The sequence below is a fragment of the Myotis nattereri genome (assembly GCF_964212035.1).
Source record: "Myotis nattereri genome assembly, chromosome: 15".
Classification (NCBI taxonomy): Eukaryota; Metazoa; Chordata; class Mammalia; order Chiroptera; family Vespertilionidae; genus Myotis; species Myotis nattereri.
This window is the reverse complement of record NC_138090.1, coordinates 45,059,831-45,081,552: the sequence shown is the minus strand read 5'-3', so window position 1 is coordinate 45,081,552 and position 21,722 is coordinate 45,059,831. Positions and strand designations below refer to the sequence as shown.

Below are 21,722 nucleotides of genomic sequence, written 5' to 3'. Positions count from 1 at the left end.
ATTAAGTATCCTGTGTACCGCACTTTGCTCTGTTTGCATACATTCCTCATTCCATCTGTAGAATTCACCTACCAGAATTGGGTTATTCATAGGAAATCTTATGGTGAAATGTCCAATTGTATTAAAAAGATACGCCTCGCCAAACTGGTTTGGCTCAGTGGATAGAGCGTCGGTCTGCGGACTGAGAGGTCCCGGGTTCGATTCTGGTCAAGGGCATGTGCCTGGGTTGCGGGCACATCTCCAGTGGGAGATGTGCAGGAGGCGGCTGATCGATGTTTCTCTCTCATCGATGTTTCTAACTCTCTATCTCTCTCCCTTCCTCTCTGTAAAAAATCAATAAAATATATTAAAAAAAAAAAAGATACACCTATGTGAACTTTAAAACCTGCAGGTGTTGTTTGTCTCAATCAAATGATTTTCTTTTTTTATTTTATTTTATTTTATTTTTTTTTTTAATATATTTTATTGATTTTTTACAGAGAGGAAGGGAGAGAGATAGAGAGTTAGAAACATCGATCAGCTGCCTCCTGCACATCTCCTACTGGGGATGTGCCCACAACCCAGGTACATGCCCTTGACCGGAATCGAACCTGGGACCTTTCAGTCCGCAGGCCGACGCTCTATCCACTGAGCCAAACCGGTTTCGGCGATTTTCTTTTTTTTAAAAATGATTTTCTTCATAGGATCTTTTTGCTCATGTTTTACTTAATGACTGGAAGGAAACTCTTTGCCCATTGTAATTTTTAGCTTTGTTAATAGCTTTATATTTCTGATAGAATTAATGCCAAACTATTTGTGATACAATAAAAAAATATATACATATTTGGTTTTTGTCCCTGGTTCCTGGCACGGTGCTCCTAAAACTCAGCTTGGAATTTGCTGTCTTTTTATGCTAATAAGATAACTCTCTGTGGGTAGCAATGGGCCTAGATAGCTTCAGGATGGAGGCTGGTCTTCGCCAGAAAAACTGTTCAGGTAACTGGAGGGTTAGCACTTTCAGCCCCATTCCCTTCCCCAAACTTCCAGAGAGAGGAAAGGGGCTGGAGATTGAATTCAATCACCATTGGCCAAAGACTTACTCAGCCATGCTTACCTAGTGAAGCCTCCAGGAATGGTGGGGTTTGGTGAGCTTCTGAGTTGGTGAAGACATCGATGTGCTGGGAGGGTGGTGCACCCTGACTCCATATGGGCACAGGCTCCTGTACTCAGGACTATTTTATTTTATTTTTTTAAATATATTTTTATTGATTTCAGAGAGGAAGGGAGAGGGAGAGAAAGATAGAAGCATCAATGATAAGAGAGAATCATTAATTGACCACCTCCTGCACTGGAGATCAAGCCTGCAACCCGGGCACGTGCCCCAACCGGGAATCAAACCATGACCTCCTGGTTCATAGGTCAATGCTCAGCCACAGAGCCACGCCAGTCGGGCAAATGTTAACTTTTTACTACATCTGTTGTATTATGATTCCCCTTGACTTCCAAAAACTTTAGTGTTTATAAGAGGTCAATGTTTAACAACCAATTATATTTCTATAAATTAGCAAACAATTGTGGAATGAAACTTTGAAGCAATGCCATTTAGTGATTTGAACTAAAGTATTTAAAAATAAATGTAATGGGCCCTGGCTGGTGTGGCTCAGTTGGTTGGAGCGTCATCCCATACACCAACAGATCACTGGTCTGATCCCTGGTCAGGGCGTGCAGGAGGCAACCAATTGATGTTTCTCTCTCTCTCCCTCTCTCTCTAAAAATCAATAAACATATCATCAGGTGAGGATTAAAAATTAAATAAATATAATGGGAGATATGCAGGGCCTACAGTAAGTGCTATAAACAATTGACTTTGAAAACTCAATGGCATATATAAATGGAGAGCTATAACATACTGCTAGCCTGTCAATTCTCTCCAAATGTACCTATTGATTCAACAAAATCCCAATAAAAATCCCAGCAGACTTTTTAAAGTAGAAGTTGACAAGTTGATTTCAAAATTTATGTGGCAAGGACCTAGAACAGCCATGATGATCTTGAAGGAAAAGGAGGAGGACTATTCCACTCTATTTCAAGGCTTATTCAAAAGCTACAGTAACGAAGTCAGGGTGATAAAGACCTAAGGATAAACACATAAATCAATGAAATAAAACATATAACAATGAATGTGCTCAGGTGCCTATCAAAAGTAACACTGACTTATAGAGCTGTGCATGTCCTGTAAGTTCCCTGCATGGCCTGCTGATAACGCTCTACTGCAGTGATGGCGAACCTATGACACGCGAGTCAGGTGACACGCGAACTCATTTTTTTGGTTGATTTTTCTTTGTTAATTGGCATTTAAATATATAAAATAAATATCAAAAATATAAGTCTTTGTTTTCCTATGGTTGCAAAGATAAAAAAATTTCTATATGTGACACGGCACCAGAGTTAAGTTAGGGTTTTTCAAAATGCTGACACGCTGAGCTCAAAAGGTTCGCCATCACTGCTCTACTGGGTTGTGAGGAGGCCCAGAGTGGCGGTGAGGAGCTAAGTTGGATGGGGGGGGGGGGGGGCACTGGACTGCCTGCCTAAGGGTTTCAGAATCTCTAAGAAGACCAGACTCGGTGGAGTGAATGTGGGCAGGGAGGTAGGGGAGAGACAGGAGTAGAGTTGCCAGATTGAGCAAAATAAAAACACAAGTGACTTAATACAAACTTTAATTTTATAAGTATTTGAGACATACTTATAGTACAAACTATCTATTCTTTACCAGAAATTTGTATTTAAATTAGCATCTTATGTTTGATCTGGCAACCTGAGGTAGATGGGGGAGTGGAATGGACCCGGGAAAGAAGGGTTAGGACACGAGGGGGCAGAGGAAGAGAGGCTAAGGGAATGTGAGGGGAACTGTAAGGACAGCTTGGAAAGAGTTGGAAGTTGGGGGAAGCAAAGAGAAAGAGATGGAAGAAAATGGATGGGTATGGAAGAGAGGGTGGGAGAAATGGTTCTAGAAGGAAAAGAGAAGTAGGGTGGAAAGGATGTGCCTGGGATGGGGGTAGGGGAGAGAAGAGAGAGAAGTCTAGGATGCAAATGTGAGAGAGATGGGAGGGTTGAGAAGGGGCAGGCAATGGAAATCCTTGGAAAAGACAGAAGTTTGGGATGTAGAAGGAACTCAGCGTATTCAAGAGGTTGTGGGTTATGTGTCAGGAGAGACCCTCCTGAATGTTCTTCCCGGCATTTAGCTGAGATCTCAGAGTCCCTCAGCCCACCGGTGCAGAGGCTACACCACTGTGGCCAGAACACGGCCAAGACCCCTGAAGTTCAGCCATCTCTGCTCCTACAGTGATAGCACATGATCCCTGCACTCCCCATCCTGGCCCATCCTGGAGACCCCAGTCTCTAGTTCTCAGAAACCTGGCTGGTCAAAAAGGGCAGGGCTCCCAGAGCGCACGGCTCCTGCCTCCCTCACACCCACGAGGTGCAGAGGAAGCTCAGGGAGGAGGGGGGCTTCTCTAAGGACACGGTGAATGCAGCGCCCCGCAGATGAGTGAAGGGCTCTCCTGGCCCACATTTGATGACCTTCCAAAAACACCTGCCCTGATTTTCCAGCCCTTACCCCAGGCACGATGGTCCCAAAACCCATTCCTAACTCCCAGGTTCTGCTGCTCCTGGCTCTGGGCCTCTTCCTAGAAGCCTCTGCCTTACTCTTCGTCATGAGCCAATCCTCCCCCCATATCTGTGTGAGGCTTCCCACAGCCACCACCATGCACAGTTGTTCGTGCTGGGCGCTGCACAAGAGCACTGTTTCTAAGGAGGTGCCAGTCACATCACAGGCATTTCTATTATTTTGGAAACAATTAAAAAAATATATATTTGTGTGTAGTGTGTTACTTGTTTGCTGACTGCAGGGATTTCTAGTTTATTGCAACGTGTTCCAGCAGATGGCAGTAAAGTGCCCTACTTCCATAGGGTTGGTAGCTACCGTTCCTCTTCCACTGACCAAGGAGAATTCAGTTTGAAAACGGGAACACATTGTTGATCGCATGTCATCTAAAATAGCCTGTGCTTCTCGCTGGCTGTGCGCTCATTTGGTTGGAGCGTTGTCCTTTATACCGAAAGGTTTCGGGTTCGATTTCTGGTCAGAGCACATACCTAGGTGGTCTGGACGGAAGGAAACCAATCAGTGTTCTCTCTCACCTCTCTCTCTCTCTCTCTCTCTCTCTCTCTCTCTCTCTCTCTCTCTCATTCTCTCTATCCATTCCCTTCTCTCTAAAATCAATAAGCATATCCTCAGGTAGGGATTAATAATAATAATAATAATAATAATAATAATTAAATAAAATGGCCGGTGCTTCTAAACAAGGACCTGCTCTTCCACCTGACACAGAGCATCGTTTTTCTTTTCTTTTCTTTTCTTTTTTTTAATCCCAATTGATATCTGTGCACTGGCTGCATTCAATGTTTCATATTGCAGTTCATATTTTCTGCTAGTTATTTACTGAAACAGACCAGACCTAGTGAATTCTAAACTTAAATTCACTTGTCCTCTCACTTGGCACACATCGCTGTGTAATAACTAATATACTGTTACCATTAGTAACTCACAGAGAGCGGGGGTGGGGGGAAATTAGAGAGTATTACACAATAGCCTGTTAATTATATTTTATAGTAGTTGTTTATTGTTGCTTTAAATTTTTCCAGCAGTATAAAAATTAACTATTGCCTGGCTGGTGTGGCTCAGTTGATTGAGTGTCAGCCCATTTACCAAGAGGTCACCAGTTCCACTTCTGGTCAGGATACATGCCAGGGTTTTTGGGCTTTCAATTCCCAGGAGTGGGTGTGCAGGAGGCAGCCTGAAGATGTCTTGCTCTCATCAATGTTTCTCTCCTCCCTCCCTCTCTAAAATCAATAAAAATGCTTTTTAAATGTTTAAAAAATTAAATTAAAATGTAATGACTTACCTACATATTATTTTAAGATGTTAAAATTCTAAAATAAAACATCCAGTCTATTTTACATTTACCAAGAAGGATAGATCATTAGGATCAGAAAATGAAAAACTATTATAAAACTAACTAGATAGCTGAAACCGGTTTGGCTCAGTGGATAGAGCATCGGCCTGTGGACTGAAAGGTCCCAGGTTCGATTCCGGTCAAGGGCATGTATGTACCTGGGTTGCGGGCACATCCCCAGGAGGAGATGTGCAGGAGGCAGCTGATGGATGTTTCTCTCTCATCGATGTTTCTAACTCTCTCTCTCTGTAAAAAATCAATAAAATATATTTATAAATAAATAAAAATAACTAGATAATTGAATAAGCTTTTGAGGAAAATAAGGTGGGGGAGGACTTTCCACAGCTGTCACGTAGATGAATCCAGATGTGTTAATGATTGGCTTGAATTTACCTCCCACTTCCATGTAAGCCACCAGGAAACATTTTCAAGAAATGACTGAGAGAGAGATAAATGAAGAAGCCTTTCATTAAATATGCTTAATATATTTTTTATTGATTTTTAGAGAAAGAGGAAGAGAGAGAGAAACATTGATGTGCGAAACATCAATCTGCTTCCTTCCTGCACGCCCCCCAGCGGAGATGGAGATGGAAACCTGGGCATTCCCTGACCGAAATCAAACTGGCAACCCTTTGGTACATGGGACCACGCCCAACCAACTGAGCCGCACTGGCCAGGGCTAAACATGCTTTTTGCCAATCTAGTTACCCCGCTATCTGATTTGAATATTAGACTCTTAAAGTTAAACTCTTAAATTTTGAAGATTTGGATATTTGACTCAAATTTAAACTCTCAAAATGATTCACTTTAAATAAAAACATTGAACTTCCAAAAGCCTATAATGATAGACAGAAATGTTTCACCAAATTCTCCCACCTGGGGAATAAATTATCAGATTTGGGTAACTGTATTTCACCAGCTAGGACAGCCGTGGGCAAACTACGGCCCATTTAAAATGAATAAAACTAAAAAAAAAAAAAAGACCATACCCTTTTATGTAATGATGTTTACTTTGAATTTATATTAGTTCACACAAACACTCCATCCATGCTTTTGTTCCGGCCCTCCAGTCGAGTTTAAGAACCCATTGTGGCCCTCGAGTCAAAAAGTTTGCCCACCCCTGGTGCAGTGGGTGCTGTGGTTTGCCACCAAGATCTGTTCAGAAATGAAGGATGTGCTTCTCTCATCTGGACCCTGTTGGGCACTGCCTCAGCGGCAGACCCTCAGGCGAGAGCTCCCCCTGGGGTGGACTGGGCCCTTTTGGGACCGAATCACAGCCCACATTCTCCCTCTGCCCAGTCCTGCTTCCTTCTCTTTCCTCCCACAATCCTGAGCACTAATGTCCATGTCGGCCTTGCCTCCCAATGAGCCACACACAGATTGGCAGCTTTGATCACATACCCCATATAATAAAGAGGTGATATGCAAATTAACCCACATGCCCTCACAACATGGCTGCCTACGACCAGGCTGGCAGGGGGGTTAGTGAGGGACAACCAAACGACTGAACAGCAGGCTGCGTGGGGCAACCAGGCCTGCGGGGGAGTAGTTGGGGGCGATTAGGCTGGCAGGGGGGGCAGTGAGGGGTGACTAGGCTGATGGGGTGGCAGTTGGGGGCAACCAGGTCGGCAGAGGGGGGCAGTTGGGGGCAACCAGGCCAGCAGGGGGGGGGGCAGTAAGGGGTGACCAGGCCAGTGGGGGAGGGGCATTTAGGAGCGACCAGGACAGCATGCAGAGGCAGTTAGGGGTGACCAGGCAGGCAGGCAGGTGAGCAATTAGGAGCCAGCGGTCCAGGATTGTGAGAGGGATACCGGATTGGAGAGGGTGTAGGCTGGGCTGAGTGGACACCCCCCCCCCAGTGCACGAATTTCATGCACCGGGCCCCTAGTTTGAAAATAAGAAGGTAAGAGACACATCTTCAATAGTGTGCAATGTTATCATTATCTTAGCAAATATTAGCAAAGTTAGGATCTGAAAAAGCAAAGCCCTGAACAGACATTTTTACACCCATGTTCACTGCACATTATTCACAATAGCCAAGAAGTGAGAGCAATGCATGTTACATTAATGGATGCATGGACAAACAAAATGTGGTATATCCATTCAATGGAATATTATCCAACCTTTAAAAGGAAGGAAATTTTGGCACATGCTACAACATGGACGAACTTTGAAGACATTATGCTAAATGAAATGAGCCAGTCATAAAAAGATAAATACTGTATAATTCCACTTAGGTCTCTAGGATAGTTGCCAGGGGCTGGGGGGAGGGAGTATGAGAAGTTGTTTTTCAACAGATCTGCAATTTCAGTTTTGCAGGATGAAAAAGTTCTAGAGATTGGTTGCACAATAGGAATATACTTAACACTACTGAACTGTAAAAAAACTTAAGATCTGATCTGAAAAAGGCAGGGTTTATATGAAATAACAAAAGAAAATACTTGTGCATGATATACACACTTCTGTTTTGGCAGGGCAGTGACCAGAGTTCCAGAAGAAAAGTCCACCATTATGGTAAGTGTGGGAGAACATTTAGGCAGAACATAAAGATTGGCAGCAATGAACGTCAGGCATCATCTAGGCGGTCACATAAAATAAAAAACACAACTCATTACAATATTGCATGTTTGATTAATGAATGGACTTATTTCAAATAAGGTAAGGAATGCTAAGTGTTTCTCAATTATTTGTGCACAAAGCCTGTTTGTAGGTAAAGGTCAGTTAACAAGAATTGCTAGGTAGACAGATTTCAAGGTTGCACCTATTCCTATGTGTAAACTTTGGGGATTTGTCCAGTAGGTGGTGTAACTGGAGACAGATGATGTACACATTTAGGAACCTGATTACACAAACTAAATCTTGGGGGGAAATCATTTGAGAGGTGAGGTATTCATAAAAGTGGAAGCTTCTGGAATACGACAGACGATCCTTGAGAGAATTCTAAGGCATTCAAACAGACCCGTTTGGACACTCAACACCAGGCAGTTGAGGACAGCCAGACCTGCTCCAATAGGCGGTTGGTTCTGGGGATGAGACTCCAGGCAAAACCTCCTAACTTGCTTCCTTCACTCTTCCTGGAGGAGCAAACCCTTGGTCTGCACGCTCGTTAAACTGGATAATGATGAATGCGGCCAAAATTTCTTTCCATGCCACTCAATGTTTGCATATCATTCAAGCTCTGCACCTACTCTTCAGCTCCTAATAAATGTTGGAATATACTGAAAAGACATCTTTCAAAAATAAAGTTGAAACTGTTCAATGTGCAAAGAGAAAGTTAGCTAAGAATTCATTTGAGGTTGCAGCAACACCCTTTAAGAAACTGTTCATGGCATTCGTAAAGATTTGCATCTTAGAACATAAGCCAAATTTACACTTTGAAAAATCATCTACTTCTTAAAATTTTTTCATTTATTGAGAGAGAGAGAGAGAGAGAGAGAGGGAGAGAGAGAGAGAGGGAGAGAGAGAGAGATTTGTTCCATATTTATGCATAATTGGTTGATTCTTTTTAAAAAATATATTTTATTGATTTTTTACAGAGAGAAGGGAGAGAGAGAGTTAGAAACATCGATGAGAGAGAAACATCGATCAGCTGCCTCCTGCACATCCCCCACTGGGGAAGTGCCCACAACCCAGGTACATGCCCTTGACCGGAATCGAACCTGGGACCCTTCAGTCCGCAGGCCGACGCTCTAGCCACTGATCCAAACTGGTTTCGGTAATTGGTTGATTCTTGTATGTGCCCTGACGGGATCAAGCCCGCGACCTTGGCATATGGGACGACACTATCTGGGCTACCCAGCCAAGGTGAAAATCTCCTACTTTTAAATGATGTTTTAAGTGAAAGTAATATTTTGAGCAAAATAATGCAGGAACCCAATTCAGTGCCCTCATGAGCGCCAAAGGGGGACAGAATAACACAAGATGAGTCCACGTGGAAGTATGCTATTTCCTGTGTGTTTCTGTGTGCTTGAACGTAGCTACAGTAAAAAGCCTTTTAAAAAGCACCTTAATGGCTATGACAAAACATCCTCACTTTCCCCCAATCTCTTCATTAATTTCTAAAGTTTAGCGTGGGTCAGTGGCTGAGCATCAACCTAAGAACCTGGAGGTCACGGTTCGATTCCCGGTCAGGGCACATGCCTGGGTTGCAGGCTCAGTTCCCCATGTGGGTTGTGAAGCAGCCAATCAATGGTTCTCTCTCATCACTGGTGTTCCTATCTCTCCCTTCCTCTCTGAAATCAATAAAAAATATATTTTTTTAAAGTTTAATTACTGCCCTGACCGGTTTGGCTCAGTGGATAGAGCGTCGGCCTGCAGACTGAACGGTCCCAGGTTCGATTCCAGTCAAGGGCATGTATCTTGGTTGCGGGCACATCCCCAGTGGGGAGTGTGCAGGAGGCAGCTGATCCATGTTTCTCTCTCATCGATGTTTCTAGCTCTCTATCCCTCTCCCTTTCTCTCTGTAAAAAATCAATAAAATATATTTTTAAAAAAAGTTTAATTACTAAAAAGTGTCTACCAAAAAAACCAGCAACAACTCTGGGTTCATAGGGAGCTGGGAGCTACTGTTGTATGGCCCTCTGTCGATGCCAGGACCCTGCACATCTTAGACTAGATCACTGGGTCTCCATTTGATTACCTGCCATGGGGAGCTTTCTACCTGACATCTCACAGCCTCTGAAACATCTGGAGGTTACCAGATTGAAGATCACACATGCCCAGCCACACACACGGACACATACACACACACACACACACACACACTCACTCACTCACACACACACACACACACACACACACTCACACCCAAGAATGAGCTGCTCTGCCGACCCTTCCAGCCTCAACCTGTGGATCAGGAACCACTGTGGACACCTCCAAAGCTCCACTAGGGCTTCTGAGAACCCAGCCTCCTTCCTGGGGCAGCCTCCACTCCCAGGGGCCTTGGCTCCATCCGCACCGGTGTGGCCAGCCCCGGACAGAGAGCCTGGGGCAGGGACAGGAGAAACAGGAATAATAATTTGGATGCAAAACAGTTTGGGGGAAGTGGTGCCTAATGGGAGGGGTGGGGTTTTGGCAAGATGGGAGTGCGGGAGGCTATGCCTGTGAGCATCCAGAGCCCTGGTGAGTGTCCATAATTCCTGGGGTCCCCTGTCAAAGAAAACTTTCCCCAAACAAAGTTAAACAGGCCCAGGAGACTTTATTTAAGACATGGCAATCAGGGTGAGAGACTGAGCTCAATCCATGGAAACAAAAGGTGGGAAGGGTTTCCAGTCCTGGAAGGGAAGTTGCTAGAGGATGAGCAGAGGGAGCTTGGTCCATGGGACGTGTCCAGCACGCTGCATCATTCCTGAGTCAGATGTTTGTCTCTGTCATTAGGCACCTGTGCTTGCTAATTGTCACTTATTCACGTTCAGCTCCTGCCCTCCCATGGAGCTGGGAGACAGGGCTGCTATCTTCCTTGATGAGGACATTTCAAAGGGGTGGCTCCCAGGTTCCTGAGACAGGCACTCCTGGGTATAAAACTGGCAAGAGGCTGGGAGAACTAGGAATGTATCCCAAGAAAATAGAAACACCAATCAGAAAGGATATATGCACCCCTATGTTCATAGCACAATTCACCATAGCTAAGATTTGGAAACTGCCTAAGTGCCCATCAGCAGATGAGTGGATTAGAAAACTGTGGTACATCTACACAATAGAATAGTACGCCGCTATAAAAAAGAAGGAACTCTTACCATTTGCAACAGCATGGATGGACCTGGAGAGCATTATGCTAAGTGAAATAAGCCAGTTAGAGAAAGATAAATATCACATGATCTCACTCATTTGTGGAATATAATGAACAACATAAACTGATAAACAAAAATAGAACCAGAGTCATAGAAGCATCGAACAGATTGTCCAACCTATGAAGGAAGGCGGGGGAAGGTGGGGTGAGAAGGTAAGAGATCAACCAAAGGACTTGTATGCATGCATATGAGCATAACCAATGGACACAGTGGGGGTGAGGGGTGAGGGGTAAGGGCGTGTGCTGGGGATGGGGGTGGCCAAGATGAGGTCAATGGGGAAAAAGGAGACTTGTGTAATACTTTAAATAATATAGAATTTAAATTTTGAAAAAAAGAAGCTGGGAGAAGATTTACCTACATTTCAAAGGGACAGACAAAGAATTTGACATGACAAGTTTTCTGAAGTAAATGCACTAAGGAAGGTCGGGGGCCTGTACATAGGAAGAAACCTGTGTAAAATGTAGTCAAGCTCAGGGGACGGGTAAGGCTGTCCTGGTCACCGCCATTATGTCAGCTCTGTCCCATCCATCCGTGGGCCAAGTGACCCTAGGTCTCTGCACGTGCCTGGTGCCCGCCCTGCACAGCACAGAGAGTGGATGTGAAGCATGCAGGCAGCTCCTCCAAACGGGGAGAAGGGGCCCCATCTCCAACTGCCTGCAGGGACACCCACCTGCATGTCCCCATCGGCCCTATGTCTGATGTCACATGGGTCTGTCTGTGTCCTTGGGGGACAGAGTGTCCCTCTGGTTGTCTGCCTGTGTCTCTATCTCATCCAGTTTTCAAAATTCATGCATTTAATAATCTAATAAACATTTATTAAATGCCTTCTGTGGGCATGTCCTGTTCGTCAGGGTGTCATCCCTCGTTTACCTTTACATCTGTCCACATTGTCTTTCTACATCCCATGTGTGACTCTGGGTCTCTCCCTCTCCTTCTCCCTCTCTCTCTCCCTCTTCCTCTCCCCCTCCCCTTCAATTTGTACATCCCCCAGAGTCCACACCCCCAGGAAAAGAGTGCCCAGGAGTCATCGTGGCCCCACCATGAATGTCTAGGAGGAGACCAGCCCTAGAGAGGGAGGGCGGGGGTGGAGGAATCCTGCCAGGCCGGGGAGCTGGGATGCCTGGAGCAAGGCAGGGAGAACCAGCCCAGCAGAAATCAGAGCAGGAGGAGCTGTCCACGGTGTCTCCACTGAGCTCCACGACCTGGCAATGGGAGCCCCCAGAGCCATCCTGCTCTGCCTCTATGGGTCTGTTCTCTGCCTGACAGGTAGCCAGACTGCTGAGTCCACTGACAAGAAGGGCCTGGTGGGCTCCTGGACTTCTGGGTCTGAGGGAGGAGGGGCTGGGGTCTGGACTCCTGGGTCTGAGGGAGGAGGAAGGGGCTGGGGCCTGGACTCCTGGATCTGAGGGAGGAGGGGCTGGGGTCTGGACTCCTGGGTCTGAGGGAGGAGGGGCTGCGGTCTGGACTCCTGGGTCTGAGGGAGGAGGGGCTGGGGCCTGGACTCCTGGGTCTGAGGGAGGAGGGGGCTGGAGGTCTGGACTCCTGGGTCTTGGTCATGGAGAGGCCTGGAGACTGTGTTCTCTTCATTTCTCTCCCCCTCTCAGTCATTTTCTCCATCTGTCTTCCTGCCACTTCAGCCTTTCTCATCCTCCTTGCCCATGACCCCACTCCAGGGCACTCCAGGGAGCCGTGGGTGCTCTTTACAAAACTGTCAGGGAACCTTGGCCTCATTCTCAGGCAACCCCTTCCCCTAATTTGGGTAAGAACAGGGACTGAAGTGGCTACAAAGACAAGGAGTTGGAGCGGTGGGCAGGAGGCTCTGTCTGCACAGCTGATGTGGGTGTGCCCGTCCACGGGCGGCAGGCAGTGTGTGTGTCAGTGTGTCGCCATGTCCCGTGGGTCTCTGTGCTTGTGTGTGTTCTTCTGCGTCAGGGTTTGATGCCTGGGTGTTTGAACAAATGCATTTACGGTATGTATATCTCTTACTTCACTTTTTAATGTATAATTTTGTGCATCCATGTCTCTCTTTGTATTTATGCGATCGGCAGGCCTGCATTTTTTTCTCTGTGTACGTGTGTGTGTCGCTCTGTGTACCTCTCTCTGTCTCATGACTCCATGTGTCTTGTACCTATGACTTTAAAGTGTACATTTTCGTGGATCTTTTTCATGTACCTCTGACTCCACGTAATTGTGGTCTCTACTTATGTGTGACTTCCTGTGCTCCCAGGTTTCTGTGTGGGGTTATTGGTTCCATAGCCACACGTCTTTCTGTGTGTGAGTAGGATTTTGCGTGTGTGAGGTGTTATGCCTTGGCCTGGGTTGTTGTTTTGCGGGTGAATGGATGCCTTCAGGATACTCTGTGCCCGTCGGTGAGGTTTGCAAGGGCCTGTCAGTCTTGTTCCTTTGCGTTTGTGTTAGTGGTTAAGGGTTCTGTGTGCGTATCCTGGGGCTGGCTGTGGATGTGTCGTTCAAGGTCACCCATCCTGCTGCTGGGCTGGTGCATCTGCTCTCCATCCGTGGCCTTTACGTGCAACTGAACATCACGAGTGCAGCTGGGAGAGGGACAGGCAGAGCAGGAGTGAATCATCTCCTCCTATTTAAGTCTTAGCAAGGTTCCCCGGAGAGTCCAGACCTGGAACAGCCTGGGGGTGGGGGGTGAGAACTGGACTGGCAGGTGCTGTCTCAGGCCTTTAGTCTGGTTCTGGGTAGAACAGCCATGACCAGTGGTGACAGCAGAGCCTGTCTCCCCTCAGAGAACGGCCTGAGGTGTGGCGGTCAGGTGCAGGGTGGAGTCCCGAGTGCCCGGGACAGGCATCCCCGGCCTGCGCCTCTCACCCACCCCTGCTCCTCCCCTCAGTGTCCCAGGCCCTGCAATGCTACAGCTTTCAACACGTCTACTTCGGGCCCTTTGACCTCAGTGCCATGAAACTCGCCAACGTCTCCTGTCCCTATGGATGCTCTGAGGCTGTCTTGTCGCTGGACACTGGTGAGGGGCAAGGAAGTGGCAAAAAAAAAGAAGGGTGTGCAGAAGAGAAAGAGGTGGGTGGGGGGCCAGGACAAGGGTGAGAGATTAGGGAGGGAGGGGAGGAGCCGAAGGGTTGGAGGAATTGTGTGGAAGGGGCAAGATCAGGAAGGAGTGGGAGGTGGAGGAAAGGGAAGAGATGAGAAGCCTGGATGAGGGCGTCGGTGGGGGAAGGAGGAGGAGGCCACAGGGAACCAGAAGGAGGAGGTGGGAGGAGAGGGACGGGAAGGAAGCGGAGGGCAGGGAGAGCAGACCCGGGGAGGAGAGGGTTGGTGAGGACAGGAGAGGGGAAGGGTTAGGGGAGGAGGCGGCCGGGTAAGTGGAGTTTGACCGGGAGGGAGGCGGGGATGGAAGGGTAGGAGAAGGAAGGTGAGAGGGAGGAGCGGAGGGGGAGACTTGAGGCTGGAGGGGGACAGGTGGGAAGCGGAGGGAGAGGAAGAGGATGGAGAGGGGAGGAAGGCAGGGAAGAAGCGGCGCACCGGGCCCACCCCTCCCGCCCGCAGGGTACCGCTCCTCCGTGACCCTGGTGCAGAAGGGCTGCTGGACCGGCCCATCCGAGGGCGAGATGCAGTCCAGCGAGGACGCGCTGCCGCCCGACTACTCGGTGATTCGCGGCTGCCAGACCGACTGGTGCAACGCTGAGCTCATGAGCCACGACACCATCCCCAACCTGAGCCCAGGTGAGCGAGGACGGGCGGGGGCGGGGCGGGGCCGGGGCGGGGCGGGGCCCCGCGGGCGCCTCCTGCAGGCTCCCTCGCTCTCCAGCCTCCACATCTGGCGAGGCGGGCGCCCTGGTGCGGTGCGCGACCCGCACGACCGCGGGGGAACCATCACCCAAGGGCGTGTGCACGCTCTCTTCCAGCGCCCAACCCGCCCACGCTCAGCGGCACCGAGTGCTACGCCTGCGTGGGCACCCGCCCGGAGGACTGCACCCCGAGGAAGTCCCGACGGGTCCAGTGCCACCAGGACCAGAGCGTCTGCTTCCAGGGCAATGGCGAAATGAGCGTTGGTGAGAGGCTGGGCGGGTAGGGCGCTGGAGGCAGGGCAGGCCGGAGGGTAGAGGCTCCCGCAGCCAGACGGGCAGACAGGGCCCTAAGGAAGAGCTGTGGCTCCCCTCGGAGGGAGAAGGCGCCTGGTGGAGGGAGGCGTGGCCCGGTCTAAGGAGGGAGGCGTGGCCCTGGTCTGAGGAGGGAGGCGTGGCCCGGTCTAAGGAGGGAGGCGAGGCCCGGTCTGAGGAGGGAGGCGTGGCCCGGTCTGAGGAGGGAGGCGTGGCCTGGTCTGAGGAGGGAGGCGTGGCCCGGTCTGAGGAGGGAGGCGTGGCCCTGGCCTAAGGAGGGAGGCGTGGCCCTGGCCTGAGGAGGGAGGCGTGGCCCTGGCCTGAGGAGGGAGGCGTGGCCCTGGCCTAAAGAGGGAGGCGTGGCCCTGGTCTAAGGAGGGAGGCGTGGCCCTGGCCTGAGGAGGGAGGCGTGGCCCTGGCCTGAGGAGGGAGGCGTGGCCCTGGCCTGAGGAGGGAGGCGTGGCCCTGGTCTGAGGAGGGAGGCGTGGCCCGGTCTAAGGAGGGAGACTGGGAATAAGTTTGTGGACGCACTTGTGGCCCTGGCTCAGTTCTGACTCCTCCTCACTGCCATTTCCCCGCCCCCCCCCCCCCCCCCCGTCTCCCCCAGACAATTTCTCAGTCCCTGTGTACATCAGAACCTGCCACCGGCCCTCCTGCACCATCTTGGGCACCACCAGCCCCTGGACAGACATCGACCTCCAGGGCTTCTGCTGTGAGGGGCCCCTGTGCAATGGGGGCTCCGTGACCCAGCCCTTCACCATCGCTTCGGCCACCGCGCCTCCCCTGGCACCGCACTTCCTGGCTCTGCTCCTCATAATTCCTCTGCTGGTGGGCACCCTGGGAGGACCCCTCTGCCTCTCCCCATAGACAGCCCCTCTGGCCTCTTCATGAGCAGGATGCTGGGGGCAGGGCATGCCCCCCCACACACACACACACACTGCTTCAGCCCCTGTAATGTGGGAAATGACGTAAATATATAGTTTCATTCCTGTCTCTCTCCCTCCCACTTCCCTATGCTGCCCCACCCTCACCTGCTCAGCAGGCCTGGCAGAAATGGGGTGAGGTCCCCAGCATCCCAGGGTGGGGACACACAGCCACATCCTGCACTGCATGAAGAGCAAATCTGACAATAGATATTATGTGCTGAGCACCAGCGAGGCCCAGCACCCCATTACCCCATTCACTGTGCTCTCCCCAACCGCCCCCCTGCCCAGCCCGGAGCCTAGGGCCGCTCCAGAAGGCAGATATGATGATGTCTTTATTATCATCATGAGAGACTTGAGAGGCAGTTATCATAAAAGTCTGGAGCCCAGGCTCTGGAGCCAGGCCGAATGGGTTCGAGTCCCAGCTCTACCTAGCCTGTGGGGAATTTGGGCAAGTTACTCTCTGCACCTGTGTTTCCTCACCTGTAAGACAGAAGTGAAAATAAAACCTACGATGATGACAGAACCTGCTTCACAGTAGGTTATGGTTGTGGTCGGCATTTAACGAGCTGAGCGTGGAGTGCCTGGGATACAACTGTCAGCCAGCACAGGTGGGCTATTGTCGCAAGCCCCACGTGACAGGTGAGCAAATGAGGTGGAAGCACTTGCTTACGCTCATGTAGCTCGTGCACAGTCAGGAGCGTGACTCCCGGCCTCATGAACCACTAGGCAACCCCACCTCCCAAGCACATGGGTGTTGATTCATTTGACAGAAACACACTTGAGGCAAAGCTGAATTTTAGGCAAAAGTATCCAACCTGGTGGAGATCGGGAGGATGTCCTGGAGGAAGTAAAACTTAGTCAAACTCCTACAGGATAAAAGGCGTTGGCAAAAAGAATAGAAGGGAGGGCATTCTAGGTGCCTGGACAAAGATCCAGGCAGGACGGAGCCCAGGGTGTGCAGGACACTCGCACGAGCACAGGAACTTCATCCTCTTGTGCTCGTGCTTTTCAAGGTCCTTTCACATCCTTTCCCCCACTTGAACCTCCCGATGACCCAGTGAGGCAAACAAGAAGGGGAGTTGCACCCCCATTTTGCAGACACGTTGCCCAAGGCACAGCGATTTCGGTGTAAGCGGCAGAAGCAAGGATGGATCCCCACACCTTCTCACTGTCCCTCAAGAGGCAGCCTTATGGGGCAAAGGGCATCTCAGAAACACTGCCACACTCCTGCGAGGTCAAGAGGAGAAGGATTCCAGATGTCTCCACATCTGACATAGAAGGGGAAGCTGGTGTCATTACTCATCCAACATCACATTTACTGAGCACCTCCTGTGTGCCAGGCACGGTTCCGTTTGCTGGGCATACGGCACTGAACAAAACGGGCAAACGTCCCGACCGTCAGGGACCTGACCTTTCTAATGGGGAAGCTGACTTGGATGTCATTGCAAGTGTGGTTCGAAGCTGGGGAGGCCAGTCTGATTGTCACCGTGGCTAGGCGACAGTCTGCTAGTCATCCAAACGCTAATCTCAGTGTTGCTGCAAAGGCATTTTGTAGATGTGATTAAAGTCTGTGATCAGTTGGCTTTGAATATGGGAGATTATCCTATATCATCTGGCTGGGCCTCATTCAGTCCAGTAACAGGACGTAAGGTTTCCTGGAAAAGAAATCTGCCTACGGACAGCAACTTCAGCCCATGCCCGAGAATGCCAGCCTACCTTCCAGACGGCCTGCCCTATGAATTTTGAACTTGTCTGGCCAGCCCCACAATCACATAAGCCAGTGCCTTGCATTAAATCTTATTATATCCTATATAATAAAAGCGTAATATGCAAATCAACCGAACGGCCAAACAGCAGAATGACCATCCGGAACCATGCTATGACACCCACTGGCGCCAAGCCAGCCAAGGAGGGTGCGATGTGATTGGTTCAGGGGCCCGGCCATCGCCCCATGATTGGCCTGCACAGGGAGGCCCAGGCCACCAACCAGCAGGCTTTGGTGGGTGGGCGGGTGCCGGGAGCCAGTCCATCCTTGCTGTTTCAAGGGACCTGGCATATATGGCATACTGTTCTTAATATGTTTGCTCACCTTCTTGGCACTATGTGTTTTAACCAAGGTCACCTCTCTGAGAAGGGTTGTTTCCCCAGGTAGGGATTTTCCCCTGAAGTTAGGGAGGGAATAAAACCCCTTAACTAAGTGCCAGGCGGGTAATTAATCACTTTAACTATGAACAGTCATGCTTAAGCTACATAATCTTTACTCTCTGGAATGGAGTTAAGAAATGCCCTAACCTTTGGAATAGAGATTGATAGGATTGGAATCAACCGGTATAAATACAGATGTAACAAGACAACAGGACACAGAACCTAGACACAGAACCTACACAGAACCTAGAGACAGAAGAACTTCGCTGGAGAGAACATGGCAAAAGATCCTGGACAGAAACTGGCCACAGAACCTAGAGACAGAACCTAGGGAGAGAACCTGGCTGAAGATCCTAGAGACAGAACCTGGCTACAGAACCTGGATAGAACATGGCAAGAGAACCTCACTAGAACCTAGTGACTGAACCTGGCTGGAGAACCTAGCAAGAGAACATGGACACAGAACTTGGCTGAGATCCTAACCAGAACTTCGCTGGAGATCCAGACCAGAACTTGACTGGAGATCCTGGCTAGGCTGCTGATCAACTGAACGCTGTCTCCATGTCATTCCTTCTTCGCCGACTCCATCCACACCTTTGGGGACCCCTGGACCTGCTGGGGTTGGACCCCAGCAGGCGGGGCCTCCCTCTGTGAGGGAAGCCGGGTCCCAGGTGCCCAAGGGAAGCCAGCGCCAGCAGCCAGGGGAAGGAAGGCCTACTCTTGCACGGATTTCATGTATCAAGCCTCTAGGATATACACATACACACACACACACACACACACACACACACACACACACACACACATATATATATATATCTGCATCTAGTTCTGTTCTTCTGATTGATCCAAGACTGATACAGAATCCATTGGAGGATTTACTATATCGGGGGACCACCATGACAATATATATAACTAGAGGCCCAATGCACGAAATTCATGCATGGGTAGGGTTCCCTATGACTGGCCGGCAACCAGAGCTGATCTGTGGGATGATCGGGGAGGGGGGGGGGCCTGCTGGCACCTGCCTTGGCTGGCCTGGCACTGCCTGCTTGCTGGGCTCTGGCTCAAGCTGGGGGCAGCTCCTGTGTTGAGCGTCTGCCCCCTGGTGGTCAGTGCACATCATAGCGACCAGTCATTTCACCAGTTGTTCGATCGTTTGGTCAATTTGCATATTAGGCTTTTATTATATAGGATTATATATAACTATATAATATGTGTATATATTACATATACATAATGTAAATACATATTATATTATGGATATTATACAGTATATATAATATTTATATATTATAATTACATATAACTTTTTCATCAAGGAATAAAACACAGTAAATACATAAAGTGCAATGTTTCTGTGTGCATACATCTGAGTAACCTCCACCCGGATCAAGATATAGGACATTTCCTGTCCCCACCCCCAAAGCCTCCCTCCTAGCCCCTCTCTCCTAGCCCCTCCTGGCACTTTCCTACCCCGCAGGTAGCCATTGCTCTGACTTCTGTCATAGGCGAAGGTTGCCCATTTTTGTACTTCATATGAATGGAGTCCTTCAGCATGTCCTCCTGTGCACATGCTTTACATTGTAAAGAGATCCCTATGGCAAGAACAGAAGCAGAAACCGACGAGTGGCTGCTGTACCAGTCCAGGCATGTGATGATGCAAGAGGCCACAGGGGTAGTGAGAGGGGTGGGAATGGGGTAGATTTGTTGGTGGAACTGACAGAACTTGATATATTGGTGGAGGGGTGTGAGGGGAAGAAAAGATAAGACAACGCCAAGGTTCTGGCCCGAGGAATAGGGTAACCAGTGATGCTATTTAGCAAAGAGAAGAGCAGATGGAAAGGAGTGAGAAACAACGGGGGGTGGGGGAGGGGAGGGGTGTTGGCCCTGGCCCGTGTGGCTCAGTGGGTTGAGCAACATCCCATGCACCAAGAGGTCACTGATTCAATTCCCCGGTCAGGGCACATGCCTGGGTTTTAGGCTTGGTCTCCAGTAAAGGGTGTGCAGGAGGCAGCCAATCTCTCTCTCTCTCTCCCTCTCTCTCTCTCAAAAATCAATAAAATAAAATAACATTTTCAATCAATAAAAACATTAAAAAACAGTGGGGTATTAGACATGTTGAATCTGATTCTGTTTAAACTGGGTCCCAGACGTGGCCTTCCTGCCCGCTGTGCAGCGGTGACCCAATCGCCCCCTTGGTAATTGGCGTCAGTCATTCAGCGACGAGAGGAACCCTCTTCCTTGCCTGCTGGCTCCGTGGCGTGCGGGGCCCACATGGCCAGGTGGCAGCCTCACCTTCCAGTTCAGGGGAACCATTGCCGTGTCCTCTGGTGGACGCACTCCTCCCTTGGGCACCAGGACCTCCCAGCCAGCAGCTCAAAGCCGAGGGGCTGGGAGGCAAAAATTCTGCACGGGGGCTTAGGTGGAATCGTGACGGGAGCCCTGCCACCCCAGGACACCCAGACCCATGTGTTCGGGTGACAGGGGAGCCAGCCCCTGGAGCACATGCCACATCCTGCGAGGCAGAACCCCGTCCTTTGAGGGTATTGGCAACAGTAACTGAGTCGTTCACTGTTTTACCAGGCAAGCTCCTTCTAGGCAATGGGCTAGGAGGTGAGAGCAGTGAGACCCATGGCATGAGCCCACAGCCACACTTCATTCGCTTTGTGATGGGTTCCCTGGTCAAAAGTCACGCTGTGTGCAACACAGTGGAGGAGAAGCCACTGCGGCCCTGGGGAGGTAGCCCTTCACCTCCAAGCTCCCATTTACCCACAGCGGCCGCTACAGACATGGTCTCTGAAATGCAGCTGAGGGTAGTAGGGGACCAGCCTGACCAAACGTGGATTTATCCGCATTGGTGTCCAGCCTTCACTGAGAGCCTCCTGTGTTCCCGGGCACTGGGGCCACGGAGGTGAGTCCCAGTCTGATGGGAGAGGCAGGTCCTTGCTCAGACAGCCACAGGCCTACGGTGGAGGGATGTGCGGGGACAAGAGGGACTAGTGTTGGGGAAGGGACACATTGGGGCTGGGGCCAGAGGGAGGAGAAACCAGTGACAGGTCTTAAGGCACATCATGTGGAAAGAAAAGGGACTGGCATTCCAGACAGAGGGACCAGCTCATGCAAATAGAGAGACAGAGGCAGAAGTCATCTCACGAGAGAGTCAGCAAACACTTGCAATTCATTCTTCTGCTCTGGGTGATGTGGAGAGCCCTACCTGTGAGGAATGCTAGGTCTGATGGGGACAGAGACTGGAGCCCGGGCGGACACAGCCCTGAGAGAGAACAGGCGTAAACAGGAGGGTGCTCGTGCTGGGAGGTGGAGAAGAAACCTCTGCCTGGAGGGTTGGGGCATTGGGACATCGGGGGTGACTTCATGGAGGATGAAATGGGTTCTGGGTCCTGAGGGATGAGTAGGAGGTCGCCAGGCTAACAGAGTGGAGAACAGCATTCCAGGCAGAGGCGCCTGCCCAAGACAAGGTCTCAGGAAACCTGGTTAAATGGCAGAGAGAGAGCAGGACAGAGCAGGGGCAGGAAGAGACAGAGCCGCAGGGAGGGACGCCAGCGAACATGTATAACCTGTCCTTCTGAGCGGGGTGATGCCAGGGACTCAGTGCTGAGTCAGACCCAACTTGGCGTCCTGGTCTAGAAAGAGACGTCACAAACCTGGAAACTCACGGCGGGCAAAGCACGAAGTCCGAGGGCCTAAGGGAGCTCCAAAGAGGAAGGCCAGGGACGGCTGCCGATGGGAATGAACCTCTGAAAAGACAGCGAAATGACAAGTAGGAATCGG

At 49.9% G+C, this 21,722-nt stretch overlaps 1 protein-coding gene across 1 annotated transcript; it reads left to right on the top strand.

Moving 5' to 3' along the window:
* The first annotated feature begins 13,642 nt into the window (after positions 1–13,642).
* On the top strand, positions 13,643–16,306 carry LYPD5 (LY6/PLAUR domain containing 5). Its single transcript, XM_081108158.1, has 4 exons — positions 13,643–13,766; positions 14,306–14,482; positions 14,665–14,811; positions 15,467–16,306. The coding sequence occupies exons 1-4, from the start codon at positions 13,703–13,705 to the stop codon at positions 15,724–15,726; spliced, it is 648 nt and encodes a 215-aa protein (XP_080964284.1). The 5' UTR covers positions 13,643–13,702; the 3' UTR covers positions 15,727–16,306.
* The last annotated feature ends 5,416 nt before the right edge of the window (positions 16,307–21,722 follow it).